We start from the raw sequence: 19,326 nt of genomic DNA, 5'->3' as shown, positions 1-19,326 counted from the left end.
TATGGTAATAACAACAGTTAATGTGATTGACCCTAACCACACATGCAAGGCAACCCCCAATGCAGCAACCTGGGTTTGATTCCACCTCAGTCAATTTCTAAATGTCTTCCCCCCTCTCTTTAACATTGATTTCCTGTCTTTCTGTAACCAACTCTGTCAAATAAAGCCATAAAAACTGCAAAAATATATATAGAAAAAAAAGAAGTGTTGACTATTGGCTATGGTTAAAATGCGACCTTCAGTTTGGCACATATCCAGAATGGCTGCACTGTCGTACGTTAAAGTGATACCCCTTTAAATTAAATAAAAAATGCTATACTTATTATATGCTATATTAAAGAATGCTGGAGGAATGGAACGAGTGATGTCTGTCAAATGTTTGTTGAATTTTAGTTTTTTTGGGCTTACAAAGACAAAATGACAACATATAAATGACAACTTTGAAATATGAAATGGAAATAAAAATTTAAAAAAATCATCTGTCATAAGGTTTGCCAGCCGTTAAAACCAGGTGATGAGCATATTCGAAGTTGGTTTCTAATACTTCCTCTTTGGTGTATATGTTTCTCTCACAGCAGGCAAATTTGAGTCGACCAACTATGGTGCCCTGTAACTACTTGGTAATTCAGACTCAAATGTTTGGGAGGTTCAAAGGAATCACTTGGTGCACCTGTTGCCTTCCCCAGATTTGCAGTTTAGTAAATCATGAGGACACAGCTAATATGTGCTAGTTTGATATTGAACTCAGATCGTAGATCCTTACATTTTCTGAATTTCAGAATACAGCCACATCAGAACCATGTAGTTCAACCAAGTATACAAACATTGCTAATGAAACACATACTTGTAAATTAATACAATAATCAGTGTTACCAACACATTCAAGTAATTGCAGTAAATACATTTGAAGGGAATGTAAACATACTGTGGTACTTACATGTACTGTACCAGAATCCAAGTTAAGACAGCTGAGTATGTTCTTTTTCACATCATTCTGCGCCTTATGCTATCAGTTTATGTAGTCCTCTGTCTGATGGGGACAATAAACACACACACCCTTCAGGTCTGTCCAGGATCAGGTCTGATTCTAGGAACTTTGGAAATCTGAGAGCATGTGCGTCATTTAAACAGGAAACCAATCTCAATGGGAAGGTGAATAGCTGTGTCTGGATTTACCAAGTTATATGATTACATTGCTGATTATATTCTGAGACCGAATTGGGAAGAATTAATTAAACCCAATTACAGCACGTTGTACGTTGCTTGATTGCATGGGGATTCCCATGATCAAAATGTGTGTTTGATGACTCATCTGACTAACCTTGTCTGAAACAAATTCATTTCTTGACTTATGCAGTGACTGACTTGAAACCATTGATGTAAACGCACACCGTGGGACAGTTCAGCTCCTAGGCCTTATGGAAACCAAACATGACAAGGAAGTTGAGAGTTCTGCTTCATTTCAATTCCAATAAGGGAGATGGTAAGTTCAAGTCAAACATATGAACCATGAAAAGCTAAGTCTTTTTGAAAAACAACTGATATGGATATAAACTCATCAAATATACCAAAAGCCAGTAGTGTATTACAATTCATTTTTTATTACAGTGTCAAAAAAATCACAAAATCTTCAGTCTGATTCAATTCTTCCAATTTCTTGTTAGTGTTGCACAAATCCACTCAAAAAGACTTGACTTTCACAGAACATTCCAAATATCTTTAAGTTATTATTTTATCATTTTGCCCATGTTAGACACAAGCAAGGTTACCCTCTTTGCCGCATAAATGGTATTCACAACACAGAAGCCTATTTTACATTCTGCTGTGCTGCAAGATTGTCTTTTACAAAACAACAGTTTTACATTATCAGGCTCATTGTTTGGGATGCCTTTTTTTCAAGTCCTTGTTGGCATGGATGGGGCAAGTGGGGTAGGTGACAAGCCTGCTGAATAAGGTGCTTTGTAGCTTGTGTCACAAAGCAGACACGGAGGCCATGGTCTTGGTACTACTACCTGGCAACCTGACAACTAGGAAACAATATCTCAGTACATAGTGTGTGACCAGCCAGCTCTTGTCGCAAGATTAGATTCCCATGTATTGCTTTTGTTGCATTGTTCATTCTAGAATGCAATGGCTTTCATTTTAATGGGTTTATTATGGGGTTCTTCTTATTCGAGAGGTGAACATGAATCCATGTTCAGCTAGGTTTCACCTGCCCATTGAAATTGGTTTCCTGTCTGAACTGTAAATGACACACATACTCTCATATTTCCAAAAGTTCCTAGAATCCTGATCCTGGAAAGACCTGAAGGGTGTGTGTGTTGATCTTTAGACAGATGACACGCCTACATAAACTGATAGCATTCAGGCCCAGAATTATATGAAAAAGAACATGCTGTCTTCACTTGGATTCTAGTACAGTACATGCAGTAGGCTACTTCGACACAAATGTAATTACTGCAATTACTTGAATGTTTTGGCGACACTGAGCATTGTATGCTGACAGCTTCTGGCTTGGATTTGTGCTAATGGGTATGTGTTTATGGAAAACAATAACAGTGGGCCTTTCTAAATACAAAATGTACAATATAAAATAGGATTCAGGTAGTCCATTCAACACAATCACTAATGTTAACTAACTATAGCCTACAATCAGAATCAGAATTGGTTTTATTCACCATGAAAGTTTGCACAGACAAGGAATTTGCTTTGGTAGGAAGGTGCATACATTAAACATATAGGAATCTTAAATTTCAATATGAGGACTAACTATTTCTAAACTAAGTGGAATTAGAATTAAGTAAGATGTACAATAAAATATAAAATACAATTTAGGAAAGGTGATGCACTCGAAGTTTATTCAACAGATTAACAGAAAAAAACTGAAGGATTCTGCCGAGTTTGATAATCTTTTAATTTGAACCAAGTGTGTTGGAAGAGGGAAACATCTCAATAATCGATCTACACAGTTTTGCCTCATTACCATTGGCCTGACTCCCCTGTCCCGTCTTGCTTAATTGCCCTGCAGGTGTCGCTGTCGAGGCATTTTTGTCCGAATATCAATAATCGATCAAAAATAAATAAACTATAGTGTTTTTGTAATGGCTATAATAATAAATAATGTATATTATGTTAGGTAGTTGCTGGTAGTTATCACTAATTTATTCGATGATTTAGGTAGAATGACGAGACACTGTCTTGTTTGAGAAACACAATTGCTTGCCCTACTTTCAAGTGCGACAATTGACAACTGACTCGCGCATGCCTTCCCGCCATTACGACTTAAAATACTGAAATTAGTTGACTAGCTAGTTGTAATGCTAATCACACTTACTTATAGATAAGGTTTTGTATCATTTTGAACCGTTATAATGGAGATTAACAAATGTACATCCGTCAATCTTGACAAGCTTATCGACAATTTCACTCAACTTGAACAGGTACAGTAGGGTTGGTAAAATGTATTTAGCTTACGCTATGTATTCACAGTTGAGTTTAGTGAGTTTAGCCTAACTGAATTAATCCTTTCTTGTAATTTTTTTTGTTTAATAGACAATTACAGAACTCAAGGGTAGGAACAACATCCTAGAGATTAAACTAGACGAGGCCGATAGAGTTCTGAAATTCGCAATGACCAAAGAAATGTTTTTAATTGAAGGTGAGTGGTCTGATGACGTGGGTTTAACAGGTAGCTTAGGTTATTTGTAAATTCAACAAGTCATTTGCACAACCTTGTTTTTTTTGGTAGGCTAATGTCAGAGTTCATTCTTCTGAAAGTAGTAGGCTACAGTATGTAAATATTTAAGAAAACATAGGCCTATTTGTCTCTCAATTGGTAATGTGTTGCATGTACAACAACAACAAACATTTAACGCTAGTTTCTTCTTTTTTACATAAACTTTCAGACCCAAGAATGTAGGGACATATATATTAAATATTGTGGTTATGATATGTAACTGTTTCAGAGAGAGATGGGATGCTTAACACAGTCAGGGGACTCCAGCAGACTGTACAGCAGCAGTGTGACCTCAGAGGTAGTGCTCACCTTCCTTCCTTTCTTCTTCAAAAGTTTGAGAAGCACTCCTTTGTCCCCCACTCAGTAACCAATAGGACTATGAGTTTCAGTTGTTGATTTGCATATCGGTTTCAAAGACTTGGTGTGATCGAGTCTGTCTTACACAGCATGATTGAAGTATCCCTCGTATTGTGGGTTTATTGGAGTCCTGCTCAAGTGGGACATTAAAATGCCTTTCTTGCAGTGGAGAACGAAAAGCTGAAAAGCAGGCTGGCAGACCTGATCAGACAGCATGAGAGGACAGTGGAGGTGAGAACAGCAGAGGGACTAGTAGGCTACTAGTCCTACTAGCATGTCTTGGTTTCGTGTCGCACCCTTATTTCGTGCGGCTCCTTTTGTTGTCGTTGTTTTCCATGGGCTACTGGGAGTTTTATCGCCTGTAAACGTACACGCTCGTTGGAAATGGGGAGTTGAGGTGACCGCCCCCCGGTGGCTGTGTTGGGGAACAGGAGCGTGAGGCTGAGGTGAGGAGCCTGGTGGCTGAGAGGGGAGTCGTGGCAGACGCTCAGCAGAGGGAGCTGGAGACTGTGCGACAGCAGTGCGGGAGCGAGGTGGAGAGGGTTCGCAGTGACACACGCAGCCAACGTGAGCACCTGTATGACTCCAGACAGACTTAACCCTAACCCTCCTGCCCAAACGACTAGAGCATTATTGATCCCTCGGGGGGGGGGGGGGGGATTTGAACCATGGCGAAAAGGGATTTGAAAAGGGATTCGAACCTCTCGTCTCGTCATGTTCTACTGCTGTCTGACGTACAGTGAAACATAAAACATGGCCGATGCAAGCCAGTGTTTCCCACACATAGACTAATTTGTGGCGGTGCGCCACAGAATCAACACCGGCCGCCGGAATTATTACGACCCCCCCCCCCCCCCCCCCCCCCCCGTCTGACACCCCCCCACCCCTCCACGCCACAATTAGATTTCTAATCTGTGGGAAACACTGCAAGCTGTTTTAAAAGCGTGACCTATAAATAAGATTTGATCTTGATAGATATAATTAATGGCAGACATATGAAAAACACACTTTAATTTGAGTTGGGCTGCAGTGTTAAACCTTATTGTTGTGGTGGACAGTGGAGGACAAAGAGGCAGAGGTGAGAGAGCTTCTGGAAAGGAAGGAGGGGGAGCTGGAGGACATGAGGCAGAGACTCCGAGACAAGGAGCGGGAAAGGCAGAGTGAAATGCTCAAACTGCAAATGGAGGTAAACCCTGCAGACTGAGCTGAGCAGGACATGTTTACAGGAAAACCGACAGGAAATATCTGTATGTGTGTTTTATATGCACATATAAACATAACATGCTACAATTTCAAAGATTTTCATGAGTGAAATTTCATAAGGAAGTATTCGTAAGGATATTTGTCAATTGATATCAATTCCTTAGGCCCTGATCGATGAAACCACTTATCCCTGTTGTATTCATATTAGCATGTACATATCAGTATAGCCCTGTGATGCATGAGGATGAGCCCGTACCTTACTGTATCTGAGTGGGCGTATAGGTTTGACTGACGGATGAATCTGTGCTGATAGTTTGGAGCTGAGATGGCCCGTGTTCAGAGCACGTCTCAGAGGATCCTGCAGCCTCCTCAGGGCTCCGGCCTGCAAGCACAGAACATCTTCAAACGGGTAAGGAGGCACCAGAGATGCCACCTCACTGCCTCCACCCTCACCCACCTCCACGCCCCCCAGCCATACACCCCCACCACCTTACCCTCTACCTGTCCACATCACCTGTCCACATCACCTGTCCACATCACCTGCCCACATCACCTGCCCACATCAGGGGGTTTACAGTCCATCCAAATCATTTCAGACCAGAAGTGTCGATCTTTGTTTTTTTCTGTTGTTTTTTTTATGTACTTTCCAAATGCGCTTTTTGTATGTCACTTTGTTTTTTTAAGTCAGCTAAATGAATCAAAGTAGAATGTAAATGGGAGGTGGCAGTCAAGCATTGCATGTAAAAATAAATAAATAGGGAATTTCAGTGGCGCGTGCGTGTGCCCGACTTTTTGATCTCTTTGTTGTCTTGCTGTATTACTTGTCTGAGTGCATGTGCGAGACTGGATTAGCTGTGTTTGGGTTGGCAGAAGCTGCATTTCCTCCAGGAGGAAAAGAACAGGGAGATTGAGTCCCTGCGTCAGAGAATCAAGGAATTGGAACAGCAGCATGCCAGCGGACACTACGACTCACGTCTGAAGAGGAAGAAGACCTAGTGGTCCTCCTCACCAAGCTTCTTACCAGCCAGACATGAAGAAGACCTAGTGGTCCTCCTCACCAAGCTTCTTACCAGCCAGACATGAAGAAGACCTAGTGGTCCTCCTCACCATGCTTTTCACTGGCCAGACATCTGCAAGCTATTTAGCAGAATTTGACCTTTTGTCTTTGTTCTGTTTGTCTTAATGCAATAGAGCATGTTCTAAAAGTTGGTTTTTATTGTGTCCTGATTTCATTCCTGGGTAAATAGATTCCAGCAGAACTGTCCGTTGAAAGGAACAGGAATCACAGATGGAAAAACGTCATGGTCAAGATGTAGTTTATACAGGTGACAGAGGACCCATTACATACATACATACATACATACATACATACATACATACATACATACATACATACATACATACATACATACATACATACTGTACATACATACATACAATCCATACATACATCCATCCTTACATACATCCATCCATACATCTATCCATACATACATACATACATCCATACATCCATACATCCATACATCCATACATCCATACATACATACATACATACATACATACATACATACATACATACATACATACGTACATACGTACATATGCACAAGAAGTGCATAGCTCTTGTCTATCATCTCAAACTACAATAGTACAATGCAGCAACATTTATAATGCTGACCCAAATGTTGTGGGTGCAGTCTCTTGCCAGACAGTGGTACAACAGCATCACAGATACAAAGTGCAGAGAGATATAGATTAGATTGATAAAGAAATGGATAGATATGAGAACATATGGATCCATCCAGGTGTCCAGAGAGGGCCTATATGAACAAGCATGCATGAGCCCCTACACACATGTAAACACAGGCGCTGGGACCTCACCAAGCCTTTAATCCAATCAGCACGGACACTTGGTCTCTGCATGCAGGATGAAGACCACATGGGGAGAGAAGGGAGAGGGAGAGGACACAGGCTGTGTCATGTCCCTGGAAGGCTGCCCCTTTCATGGTATTAAATCAGGGCTTCACTGGCAATGCTTATTAGCGGGTGCTGTTAACGACCCTATTAAGAAGGTTCTTTGACTGTCGTCTGTTTCCTTGATGGCTACTCATTACAGGCCATTGTCACATGTGTCCTGTGATTAAGTGACTTTGCCTGTGTGTTAAATATGAGCGTTTGTGAATCGTATTGTGTGGCTGTGCTCGTGTGCGTTACGTTGTGTGACTGAATGTATGTTAATTTCATTGTGACTTTGCATGTGAGTGTTGAGTTGGTGCATGTCTTTGATTTGCATTGTGTGACTTTGCATTTGTGTGCATTACATTGTTTGACTATATTTTATTTAGTCATTTAGCAGACGCTCTCATCCAGAGCGACTTACTGTAAGTACAGGGACATTCCCCCCAAGGCAAGTAGGGTGAAGTGCCTTGCCCAAGGACACAACGTAATTTGGCACGGCGGGGAATCGATCCGGCATCCTTCTGATTACTAGCCCGACTCCTTCACCGCTCAGCCATCTGACTCGCACCTTGCATAGACATGTAAGTAACATTGTGTGACTTTGCATGCACAGTACGTGTGACATCATGTTCCTACAGACAGCAACCTTCCAATGCCACCTTCTCCATCTCACCTGAAGGCCAAGGTTTGCAGGGTGAGAACGCTTTTCCAGGGATTTCCATAGTTAACTGTAATCTCTTCATCTGTGGTGTGCCATACTTACCAAGGGCCCACAGCTAATCTCATCCACTTAAACCTGTTGCGTAACATGATCCCGAGCTTTCAGTCAGTCAAAAAGTCAATCCTCCCTTGCAGGAAAGAACCGCTTGTTCAGATACAGAGAATGCTAACTAACTGGTCTGTAACTATAACAACAGAGTCAAACATGAGAGCAGAGGTCTGTTTGATTCACGACCAAACATTGCTTTTGATGTAGAACCATTTCATCTTCTTCCTAGACATCCAACTACTGTAGTAACTTAAAGGGATTGGTACACACAAAAATAAATGGATTAAAGGACATGACACCAGTATGTCCTCAGTTCAGGGGGGTGGGAGGTGGATGGAGGGGAGGATGACGACAGAGAGAGAGGCAGAGGAGGGAGGAGCATCTCCGTGTGTGTCTTGCTTGCAGTCGGATCTCCGCACCTCCTTCTCCACAGGCCAGGCAGACGTTACCAGACAGCTCACCGAGGGAGCCCAGCCTCTCACTAAGAGTCCGACTGGGCAGGCTCACGTCACGGACACACAGACGCCGCTCTCTGGGACAACCGGAGCCTTTTGAATCCAATGGAGTTAGGTGTGGGTGGGACAGCCTCCGGTGGGGATTGAGGAGGTTTGTGCACTCTTTGTCCGTCGCCCACCGGATCGTTACCATGGCTGTTGTATTGGGATTATCACAGGCAAAGAGACTCGGAAACAAATAGTCATGATGGAAGAACTGACCCATAACTTAAACTTAATGGGTAAGTACTGCAACATATATTCCTCTTACGCTCCTCCTGACTTTCAAAATAATAGTCAAAAGAATATTAAAATGCTGGAGGAGTTCAGCTTTAAAATATTGAACCTGTGTCTATGTATCTATGATTTGATTCTTTATTGTTCCATTGAAATCTTGTTGAGAAGAAATGCCTTTGTTTTTGTAAGATCTCATGTGTTGAGATCTTATTTAGTGTTCTGTTGACCAAGTGGCCGCATGCGCTCACGATGTGTGTTGTGTACAGTTCGCAGCCCGTTCCCGATCACATCATCTGTCACCGGCAGGTGGTAGATGATGCCTGGGGGCGATTACCAGGTAACGGTGGCCAAGGCCCAACATCCCAGCATCTACAGCCTGGACGACAGCTCCGTGGCTGGGCCGGAGGAAGAGGAGAAGGCCGAGCAGGGGGCCGACGCCGGCCCCAGGGATGCCGGCCCCAGTCTCACCCCGCTGGAGCGTCTCACCAAGAGGATGTGCAGCGACGAGAAGACGACCAAGGAGCTGGTGACGGGCCGCAGGGTTGGCTTCTACAAGCTGTACGGGGAGATTGGCTGTGGATCGTTCTCCCGCGTCAAACTGGCCTGCCACGCACTCACCAAAGGTGAGGGGGAAAGAGGGAGGGGAGGGGGGGTGGAAGGAGGAGGTGACAGGAGGGGAGGGGGGGTGGAAGGAGGAGGTGATAGGAGGGGAGGGGGGGTGGAAGGAGGAGGTGATAGGATGGGAGGGGGGGTGGAAGGAGGAGGTGATAGGAGGGTAGGGGGGGTGGAAGGAGGAGGTGATAGGAGGGGAGGGGGGGTGGAAGGAGGAGGTGATAGGAGGGGAGGGGGGGTGGAAGGAGGAGGTGATAGGATGGGAGGGGGGGTGGAAGGAGGAGGTGATAGGATGGGAGGGGGGGTGGAAGGAGGAGGTGATAGGAGGGGAGGCTGAGAGGAGGGAGGAAGTCAGGGTGAACGGAGTTACAACCAAACACAAAAAACTGAAACCCTCTCTCTCTCCTCCTTGTCCTCTCTCCTCCCTGTCCTCCTCTATTCTAGACAAGGTAGCCATCAAGGTGCTGGAGAAGACCCGTCTGGACGTCCAGGCCAACAGGCTGATGGCTAGGGAGATCACCAGCATGGAGAGCCTGCAGCACCCCAACGTGTTGAGGCTGTACGAGGTGCTGGAGACACACAGCCGTCTCTACCTGGTCCTGGAGTTTGCCGGCGGGGGGGATCTGCACACGCGCATCAGCAACGAGGGAAAGATGTCCGACGACCAGAGCAAAATCGCCTTTGGGCAGATCCTGTCTGCCATCAAACACATGGTGAGGATTGAGTCAGTGAATGTATTTGATCAGGATCCGATTATGTTTTTTTTTTTTTTTTTTTACAAAACTTCATCATGCAAGGCAACTTGACCTATTCTATACGGTAATACTAGATCAATTGTCTTGAATTTCACATGACACATTAAACTAGTTTCTGCAGGTTAAAATTATGCAAAACAAGGGTCTTCTAGCAATTACTGTATGATTATAAACCAGAATAAATAGCCTTCAACAACACAAAATAAAGCACAACCAGTAGATGTACCTAAATAACGTTTACATGTAGCTAAAGTTTCCCATATTTCTGCACATGCAGCACGAAAACAACATCATCCACCGAGACCTGAAGGCAGAGAACGTCCTGTTCACCTGCAGCTCCTGTATAAAGGTGGCCGACTTTGGCTTCAGCACGCACGTCTCCAACCACAACGTCTCCCTGGACACCTTCTGCGGCTCCCCCCCCTACGCCGCCCCGGAGCTCTTCAAGGACGAGAACTACAAAGGCCCCCTGGTGGACATCTGGGCCATGGGAGTCCTGCTCTTCTTCATGGTCACCGGCACCATGCCCTTCAAGGCCGAGACCATTGGCAAGCTGCGCCTCAGCGTCTTGGCTGGATCCTTCACCATCCCGCCCTGGGTGCCCGGCCCGTGCCAGCGCCTAATCAAGGGAATAATGAAACCCTTGCCCCAGGACCGCTACGCGGTGGATCAGATGCTAGGCTGCGATTGGCTGCTGCCGGTGGAGTTCCCGTGGTCGGTGGTGCCTCCGGTGCCGCCCAGCCCCCTGCGCCTCTTGGAGGAGGAGGAGGAGCTGGAGGAGGAGGAGGAGGAGGTGAAGGTTATCATGGAGGAACTGGGGGTCACCCTAGAGCACATACGTAACAATCAAACGAAGGGCTGCCGAAGCCCCATCACCGGGGTCTACCGGATCCTTCTCCACAACGCTCAGAAGAGGCGGGGCTCCGAGACGTTGCCCGTGGTCAGGGGTGTGGTCAGGGACCCTCGGAGGGAGGGGCTTAGGGCCTACCGGGGGCTCAGACACAGCTCAAAGTTCTGCGTCCTCTCCTGAGAGACTGTTGTTTACGAACCTGTGTGCTTTCCTTGATAATGTTTTGTTTTCAAAAATGTCCAAACCTTTCATGATTGCACTTTATAGCTTTAGGATTTGTAGTTCTCTGAAATAATTCATGGGGTCTTCGGATCATGTTATGACAAATTGTTGGCTCACAGACAACAAAAGAGTTGTAGCCTATTTATCTTGAATATAGTTCAAGATATAGCCTACTTATCATGAATATAGTTTACATGTTTTTCTTTAATATGGAATATCGAATGTTCGTTTAACGTTAAGGTGTGAAAAGTGCCTGTGAAGACTTAAGAACAGAAATATAAAAGTGTTGTTTTATCTTGTTTTATTCAGAATCAAAACTGAAAGAAGACATCTTAACATGTAATTTTCGATCCTGATTTGGCACATTGAGTGTAACACCAGCAATCAGTTTCTTTGCATCAAACCTCGACTGTTACATTTCTACTTTTTCTATTAAGAAAAGAGTTTTGCAAACGTTTTGCACAGTGTTATATATTTGTTCACCGTAGTTAGTTTTATACAAGTGGACTTGCAAAATAGGCTACACACTATTACAAATAAAGGGATCTTAACCAGTCGCGAATGATTCGACGTGATGTTTGATAAAACCCTGAATCAAGTTTGCAAGTGTACGTGAAAAGTTGTTTGGACACTGCCGTGCTGCGAATCCTATATGGAAAGTGTAGGCCTACTTGCTCCGCCATGCAATCTCTGCCGGACTTGTAAACAATAGACCACAGCAGCTGGCGCAGTACCAGATGACAGCCATACCCCTCCCCAATCCCCAAGACCATCCCTCCCCTAGGCCCAAATTACAGGCCACTCCACTCAACTCCTCCCCGTCCGACCCCCACCTGCAGAAAGCGGCAGATGGTGCAGCGTGGCTAGGGAGACATCTGCCGTTCGGACAATGAAGCTTCTGTGCGGACCGCTGGATGTGACAGCCGAGCGCGCGCTGCTATTGTGTCCGCGGTATACATATGCAAATTAGCACCGAGAGGAGGGAGGGACGGCAGACTGTTGACTGGAGGGGCAACAGCGAGCAGATGACAGACTTTTGTGCCTGCTATCCAAATTTCCAAGAGTACAGCTTTAGTCATACTTTCATAACCTCACCCCATCCCGCCATCTGTGCAGTGCAAACAATTTCTATCAAGTAGCGTATATACTTTCCATAAGCGTGTGCAAAAATCACATGACACAAACAATAGATTTAATTTGTTTTATTAAGTTGTTAGTTTTCTTCTCAAATAACATTTCCAGTGAAACATTCAAAGAATTTGTCATTTTTCTTAGTATTTTCTTGTCTTTTTTTACATTTATATTGGACATGTGTAATGTTAAGCTCATAATAACTTAACATTTAACTTTAACATGCCTATTCAAATGTTCTGAAGTGAAACCTTCAGAGCATTGATAAAAGTTTTTTTTTATATTAGTGTTGTCATTATTAAATTTCTAAAGTGAAACCTTTAGAGAATTAAGACAATTTTGGAAAGTGGGAAATATTTCGCTGGCAGCAACGGTGTTAGTGTTGCTCAGCAAGAAGACATTTTAAAAAGTCCCTTTTTAAGAACGCTTCTTTCTCAGCACCGCTTCATCTCCTACTGCGCGTGCTTCAACGTGCGACTCTCGCTCTGTGGACCACAGGATGCAGAACTCGCTTCTCCTTTCTCTCCAAACCTCATCCGCACAAAGAATGAGGGTCCTTTTGTCGCTCTCGTGGCATACCTGACCTCATTCACATAAAGAATGAGAGTCACCTTGGCATGGACGGTACAAGAGACGACGGATCGCGGGGGCCCCTCGAGCCGGCCACGCGCTGCCTGGATTGGAATTCTCCTCAGGAGGATCCAGGGATGAGAAAACAGGGTCATCCTGTAGAGTAGGATGAGTATTTCCTTGTAGAACGGGTATTCAGCATCTCAGAAGAGAAGTGTAAGGTCCCAGTTCAGCGGCCAGGCAGGGTGATCTCAGGAACCCAGTCGTTCAGGCTGCGGCTCTCCTCACAGAACCGGTGCAGCTTCTCCAGAGCCGGGTCCTCCCAAGTACCATCAGCTGGGTTCTGTTCAACAAGAGGGAAGGGAACATTAGTCACATGGAACCACAGGCTTTACTATTAGACTGGACTGCAAACGGTTGTGGTTGGATAGGCTTGTAGGGGTTGGGGTACATACCGTGATTAGGACGCAGTGAGCATCTTCCAGTTGACCAGACTTGTCACCGACAATCTCAGCCAGGCGGTCCATGTTGCTCACTCTGACGATGCTGATGTCGTTGTCGAAGCAGAACGACTGGATGAGGGTGAAGTGGATCTGGAGAGCGATGTCACACTCAAACTCCTCGTCGGTAGCCAGGACGCAGAAAGACACACTGTCTGGGTCACTGTAAATAAATAAAGCATTATTAGTACAAGTCCAATAGCCTTAAAAACTCTGCAATAAATAATCTTTAAGCACAGTCCGTAGTCTCAACATTTCAGAAAAATCGTACTTACACATTCATAATTTTAGCAGATTCGTAGACACCAACGGTCAGGCAGTCGCTGTCTTTAGCGGAAACCAATGTTTCTTCCAGGGCTTTGCCGGTGCACTGGGCATGCTCGGTGGGCTTCTGGGTCAGAACTTCCTCAAGAGTCATGATGATGATGCAGGATAGTCCACAAGAGAGATTGAGAAGATAAGAAGGTTGTGTTGTCGGAAAGTAAGTCCGAAATGCAGTGTCAAAACAGTGACTGTGCGGCGTATTTATACTCTCTAGCTCGTGGCCCCTATGAATAGGGAGCGCTCTCATTGGCTGAGCTGAATGGAGCATTGGTATGCTAATGCTATTGTAGTAGTTACTCTCGGCTCGTGGCAGATTGATAGGGGTCATCGAGGCATGTCTTTTTCTGAGTCAGGCATGCTCCCCAAATCAAAATAATGAATATCGGTTTCATATCAAATGTGTTTCGGTTCATGTTTCCACTGGTCTCCATTTTCTTTCCAAATTCTATTCAAATGAACCAAATTGGGTTATTGCGTCTGTTTTATATTGTTTTATGTAGTTGTAAATCCAACTAACTAAAACGTAAATGTTTGAATGCCTGGCAGGACATCATTGCAATATTTTAAAGGAGTTGTTGTCAATTGACATGTTCTAGCCCGCAGAAGCTTTTACATTTAAATGCATTTGATTTTAAGCGGTACCAATTTAATCCATAGAGTTAGGATTTAAACCCGTCATCTTGTAGGGGGAATCGCATATAGAAATAGGCTTAGCTTATTTAGCTTCTACGTTCTATTCTGGAAGATGAAAGTGAAGTGGCTTAACAATAAGTTAGAGAAAGTAAAGTACGCAGAAGGTGCCCCATCCCCCCCTGTGTAAAAGGCAGGTGGAGGACGGCCATCTGTGGAGCCTGGCAAAAAACGGCCCCTATTGTGCGAGCAGAAACTCCTATTTTCACGGTCTCCATACAAATGCAAATGTCAGCGCGTGCCAGGACGCTGTGCGTGCAGCACAAGCTGCACTGCTGGTCTCTGCTGAGCACGTGATTGCAGTCAGCTGTCCGAGATCCAGAGCGTGGTTTTATTTATTTACCTCGCCTTGCCCACATGGTATATGGTTTGCTTACGCTGCTGTTTCAAAGTTCACTTTCTTACTTCTGGTATGACAATTCCTGCACACACAAAATCTTACTGCAAAAGATAAAGTTGTATTCTAGTGTAGAGGCTGGACAACTACTGCCGTGACCATTATACAATAGATATTTCAGCCAAGAATCAAACATAAAAATCGTTAACAGCATGATAATTGTTGCTATATTGCATCTCTTACTTTGCTTATGTTGGATAGCCTAAATATATTGGTGCAGTTTATTCTGCACCTTTTACATGTGATCGTGTTTAGATGCAATTAGAGGCAGTTTGGCCTGCTGCTGTTTTGTAATGTCAGATGGGGAGATAGCATGGCGGTGATTGATGCAACACCATTGTTCTGTGGATAGCAGAGCAGCAGATGGAGGACTGTCGCTATGAGGACCCTCCTTCCCTCCTCTGTAGCCCCGTCCGACCCCGACCCCGAGGCGCGACGCGCTATTGTCCGCAAGTCTTTACATTCGCTGGACGAAAAAGTCTGTTGTCTGAGTTTTTATCTAATTTAAATGCGAATAGAGCAAGCGGATGGTCGAAACTGATGAATAAGAGTCTCTAATACAAATAATCTTATCTCTTAACAAGAACAAGTGTTTTGCTGAAGCACAAGGTTGTTAATTTAAATGAGTTTTAAACAAAGGCTGTTTAGAAAGTTGTTGTTTTGATTAAACAGGTTTCTTTGGCTACAAAACAAACAATATGGAAAGGCTAGAGGCATTTATGATAGTTAGGGAACTATTTCTGGGCCTTTCATTAGGCTACTCACTTTCTGATTAGATCTTCATGATAAATTATGCTGAGTTTAGAAACGCAGCCCATCTCAAACAACAGTAACACATACATATAGGCTAGCCTCACTCTTGCAGCTAATTTTACTGACTGATAAAGTTTAAGACCAAAGTTCTTGAATCTAAGATTGATTTATTCAGCTGATAGTGACTCAAAGGCGAGGATATTTTTAGATGGATGCAGCAGGGCAGGCGCGTGCAAGTCGATATCAGTGCATTGTTCTGGCAACACATCTGCCGGACCGGGGCCCCTGCCCAGCGCGTGACAGGTGTTGCTAAACTCGGGCTGCTCGGATGACAAGCTGCACATTAACCCAGAGCCTGCTGTTCTTTGTGTTAATGCAAAGTAGCTCAAAGCTTAGCACAACTTATACCTTCCTAATCATTGAGAGCTGTGCATTGAAAAAATCCTTATCACGGATAGTTTGATTTGTATCATATACTATTCTGTATCCTCTTAAACTTATGACTGATCATCAAAAATGTTAAAATAAGACAAATGTGAAGACCTCTTAATGAACTTCAGTCTATTATTTTGATTATTGTTGAATGTGGCGAAAATAACTTTTACTGGTCTATTCTTAAGCTAAGCAATATGCAGGCCTATCAACAACTTTATGATCATTATCATCGCATCAACAAGCCATGCTTATTTCTCCACAAATGCTTGAAAACAAACGATATAAATCCACATAGGCTAATTAATATTCTTGCAGTAAAGTTGCGGTGCAGCTCCAGCGGACATAGGTTGCTGCAGGTGCCAACGTTATCATGCAGCAGAAGTTTCTTTGTGACCCTTCACCTTCCCCGGGGGACAGATTGGATCTCGTTGCTATGGAGAGAAAAGAAGGCAAGTCCAGATGCCACCCGCCTGAAGTCAGATTCGTTCTGTATGGAAAACAGTGGCGCGTGCCTCATGCGACATATAGATCAAATACAAACTTTGGCATACAGTTGCCTATTATAGTCAGAAAAGTTATAAAGAATGTTTATGGATTTACACTGCAAATGTTTTGGAGTCAGGTTACTATTGATGTAACCATGTCATCTAAAAACATGTATAGTCTGTACGATAAATTAGTCTGTCCCAAAAACTACAGGCTATGGTTTGTGCCTCAAAATCCAAGCAAACCTTTTGACTTGCAGTAGGATATCTCAGTTTTTGTTTGTAAATGATTAGATCACAGTAGGCTATAGGCACTGTAGCTAATACGCTACAAGTTAAATGTGTGGTAGAGAATAATTAATTCCACGCCCAAAGAACTTTTCCGAAACTAGTGTGGGCATTGTGTTTGGCGATTCACTAATTTCAATAAGTTCAGAAGATCGGATGAAGGTCAAAGAGTTTCGCATTTAATCAATTCAATCGAAACTGCCCCTATCTTTTCAGCAGAAGTTGTCTCTATAGGCACGCGCCTTCGAAGGGGAGGTCGGTCGAGCATTGTCTCCAAGCAGCCAATCACAGAACGCGCGTGTGCCGGCGCCGGGGTCCTCTGTATAAATAGTGGAAGTTTCTCAGAATCAGCACAAACACTCCTCTCTTAAATCTCTATCAACTTCTCTGACTTATCTTATAGCTTCTGAACTAACTTCAACATGCAGACCGCTGGAAAATCCCTGAAAGAGGCTTTGAACTGTGCTCAGAGCGAGGATCGACTCACTGTTGGTGTCTATGAGAGTGCCAAAATAATGACTGAGTAAGTATTTAATTTCTGTGAATTGTGCTTCATAATCAGTTTCATTTCATATTTAGCTGTGTTGTCATGTTTTCCTAACATTGGTTAAATTCACAAGGAACTAGTGACTAACAAAAGTTCTCCTTTTTTCCTGCAGTGACCCAGACAGTGTGTCTTTCTGCGTCCTGGCTACCGACGAGGAGTTTGAGTGTGACATCGCTCTCCAGATCCACTTCACCCTCATCCAGTCGTTCTGCTTCGACAACGACATCAGCATCGTCAAAGTGAGCAACATGGACCGCCTGGCTGAGATTGTCGGTGACAAGTCTGGTCAACTGGAAGATGCTCACTGCGTCCTAATCACGGTATGTACCCCAACCTCTACAAGCCTATCCAACCACAACCGTTTGCAGTCCAGTCTAATAGTAAAGCCTGTGGTTCCATGTGACTAATGTTCCCTTCCCTCTTGTTGAACAGAACCCAGCTGATGGTACTTGGGAGGACCCGGCTCTGGAGAAGCTGCACCGGTTCTGTGAGGAGAGCCGCAGCCTGAACGACTGGGTTCCTGAGATCACCCTGCCTGGCCGCTGAACTGGGACCTTACACTTCTCTTCTGAGATGCTGAATACCCGTTCTACAAGGAAATACTCATCCTACTCTACAGGATGACCCTGTTTTCTCATCCCTGGATCCTCCTGAGGAGAATTCCAATCCAGGCAGCGCGTGGCCGGCCCGAGGGGCCCCCGCGATCCGTCGTCTCTTGTACCGTCCATGCCAAGGTGACTCTCATTCTTTATGTGAATGAGGTCAGGTATGCCACGAGAGCGACAAAAGGACCCTCATTCTTTGTGCGGATGAGGTTTGGAGAGAAAGGAGAAGCGAGTTCTGCATCCTGTGGTCCACAGAGCGAGAGTCGCACGTTGAAGCACGCGCAGTAGGAGATGAAGCGGTGCTGAGAAAGAAGCGTTCTTAAAAAGGGACTTTTTAAAATGTCTTCTTGCTGAGCAACACTAACACCGTTGCTGCCAGCGAAATATTTCCCACTTTCCAGAATGGTCTTAATTCTCTAAAGGTTTCACTTTAGATAATTTGAATCTGTCAAAACGTCATAAAAAAATATATAAAAATGAAACAAAGTAAATCACTGTTCTCTAAAGGTTTCACTTTAGAACATTTGAATGCATAACAAAAAAAAAAAACATTGAATACATTTTTCTTCAGAGATGATTAGTTATCATGACAAAGAAAAAGAAAGAATTAACTATAAATCTACCTTTGTGTAAAGTTTTCAGAAATATTTGTGCAGTTGAATAAAATGGATTATTTTTTTATATTACAAATAAACTCTTGAACATAAAATGTTGTTGATGGAATGTTTTGTTCTACCTTCAGTGTGTACTTGTTTATACTACACACACACACACACACACACACACACACACACACACACACACACACACACACACATATACACCCACATGCACAGGGAGGGAGGGAGGGAGGGAGGGAGGGAGGGAGGGAGGGAGGGAGGGGGGGAGGGAGGGAGGGAGGGAGGGAGGGAGGGAGGGAGGGAGGGAGGGGGGGGGGGGGGGGATTGGAGAGTCGTCCCACCTGGGGCTGCTTCTGTGTTCTATCACAGTCTGTACACAGCTTCACCTCATCTGTGTTCTATCACAGTCTGTACACAGCTTCACCTCATCTGTGTTCTATCACAGTCTGTACACAGCTTCACCTCATCTGTGTTCTATCACAGTCTGTACACAGCTTCACCTCATCTGTGTTCTATCACAGTCTGTACACAGCTTCACCTCATCTGTGTTCTATCACAGTCTGTACACAGCTTCACCTCATCTGTGTTCTATCACAGTCTGTACACAGCTTCACCTCATCTGTGTTCTATCACAGTCTGTACACAGCTTCACCTCATCTGTGTTCTATCACAGTCTGTACACAGCTTCACCTCATCTGTGTTCTATCACAGTCTGTACACAGCTTCACCTCATCTGTGTTCTATCACAGTCTGTACACAGCTTCACCTCATCTGTGTTCTATCA

General features: G+C 44.2%; 4 protein-coding genes across 4 annotated transcripts; 3 read left to right on the top strand and 1 right to left on the bottom strand.

Annotated features, from left to right (window-relative positions):
* The first annotated feature begins 3,371 nt into the window (after positions 1–3,371).
* LOC124484442 (coiled-coil domain-containing protein 152-like) lies at positions 3,372–6,425 on the top strand. Its single transcript, XM_047045356.1, has 7 exons — positions 3,372–3,440; positions 3,553–3,688; positions 4,260–4,324; positions 4,525–4,660; positions 5,152–5,279; positions 5,610–5,705; positions 6,167–6,425. Exons 1-7 carry the CDS (start codon positions 3,372–3,374, stop codon positions 6,290–6,292), a joined length of 756 nt encoding a protein of 251 aa, XP_046901312.1. The 3' UTR covers positions 6,293–6,425.
* Positions 6,426–8,472: 2,047 nt separating this feature from the next.
* On the top strand, positions 8,473–11,669 carry nim1kb (NIM1 serine/threonine protein kinase). Its single transcript, XM_047045490.1, has 4 exons — positions 8,473–8,763; positions 9,025–9,381; positions 9,815–10,083; positions 10,403–11,669. Exons 2-4 carry the CDS (start codon positions 9,072–9,074, stop codon positions 11,153–11,155), a joined length of 1,332 nt encoding a protein of 443 aa, XP_046901446.1. The 5' UTR covers positions 8,473–8,763; positions 9,025–9,071; the 3' UTR covers positions 11,156–11,669.
* A 755-nt stretch (positions 11,670–12,424) lies between these two features.
* On the bottom strand, positions 12,425–14,557 carry LOC124484308 (growth arrest and DNA damage-inducible protein GADD45 gamma-like). The gene is made up of 3 exons (XM_047045182.1): positions 13,674–14,557; positions 13,354–13,561; positions 12,425–13,241 (listed from the first exon to the last, which is right to left on the bottom strand). Exons 1-3 carry the CDS (start codon positions 14,048–14,050, stop codon positions 13,128–13,130), a joined length of 699 nt encoding a protein of 232 aa, XP_046901138.1. The 5' UTR covers positions 14,051–14,557; the 3' UTR covers positions 12,425–13,127.
* Positions 14,558–15,918: 1,361 nt separating this feature from the next.
* Positions 15,919–18,585, top strand: LOC124484339 (growth arrest and DNA damage-inducible protein GADD45 gamma-like). Its single transcript, XM_047045224.1, has 3 exons — positions 15,919–17,293; positions 17,430–17,637; positions 17,750–18,585. The coding sequence occupies exons 1-3, from the start codon at positions 17,193–17,195 to the stop codon at positions 17,861–17,863; spliced, it is 423 nt and encodes a 140-aa protein (XP_046901180.1). The 5' UTR covers positions 15,919–17,192; the 3' UTR covers positions 17,864–18,585.
* Positions 18,586–19,326: the final 741 nt, after the last annotated feature.

This window comes from Hypomesus transpacificus, chromosome 22 (genome assembly GCF_021917145.1).
Source record: "Hypomesus transpacificus isolate Combined female chromosome 22, fHypTra1, whole genome shotgun sequence".
NCBI classification, from domain to species: Eukaryota; Metazoa; Chordata; class Actinopteri; order Osmeriformes; family Osmeridae; genus Hypomesus; species Hypomesus transpacificus.
This window is presented reverse-complemented; position numbering and strand designations above follow the sequence as displayed.

Coding starts and splice junctions, on each gene's coding strand:
- LOC124484339 (XM_047045224.1), top strand. CDS start 17,193: ATGCAGACCGCTGGAAAATCCCTGAAAGAGGCTTTGAACTGTGCTCAG. Junction 17,294..17,429: donor AGTGCCAAAATAATGACTGA/GTAAGTATTTAA, acceptor TTTTTCCTGCAG/TGACCCAGACAGTGTGTCTT. Junction 17,638..17,749: donor CTCACTGCGTCCTAATCACG/GTATGTACCCCA, acceptor CTTGTTGAACAG/AACCCAGCTGATGGTACTTG.
- LOC124484308 (XM_047045182.1), bottom strand. CDS start 14,050: ATGACCCCTATCAATCTGCCACGAGCCGAGAGTAACTACTACAATAGC. Junction 13,562..13,673: donor TCTGCTAAAATTATGAATGT/GTAAGTACGATT, acceptor ATTTATTTACAG/TGACCCAGACAGTGTGTCTT. Junction 13,242..13,353: donor CTCACTGCGTCCTAATCACG/GTATGTACCCCA, acceptor CTTGTTGAACAG/AACCCAGCTGATGGTACTTG.
- nim1kb (XM_047045490.1), top strand. CDS start 9,072: ATGATGCCTGGGGGCGATTACCAGGTAACGGTGGCCAAGGCCCAACAT. Junction 9,382..9,814: donor CTGCCACGCACTCACCAAAG/GTGAGGGGGAAA, acceptor CCTCTATTCTAG/ACAAGGTAGCCATCAAGGTG. Junction 10,084..10,402: donor TGTCTGCCATCAAACACATG/GTGAGGATTGAG, acceptor CTGCACATGCAG/CACGAAAACAACATCATCCA.
- LOC124484442 (XM_047045356.1), top strand. CDS start 3,372: ATGGAGATTAACAAATGTACATCCGTCAATCTTGACAAGCTTATCGAC. Junction 3,441..3,552: donor ATTTCACTCAACTTGAACAG/GTACAGTAGGGT, acceptor TTTGTTTAATAG/ACAATTACAGAACTCAAGGG. Junction 5,280..5,609: donor TGCTCAAACTGCAAATGGAG/GTAAACCCTGCA, acceptor CTGTGCTGATAG/TTTGGAGCTGAGATGGCCCG.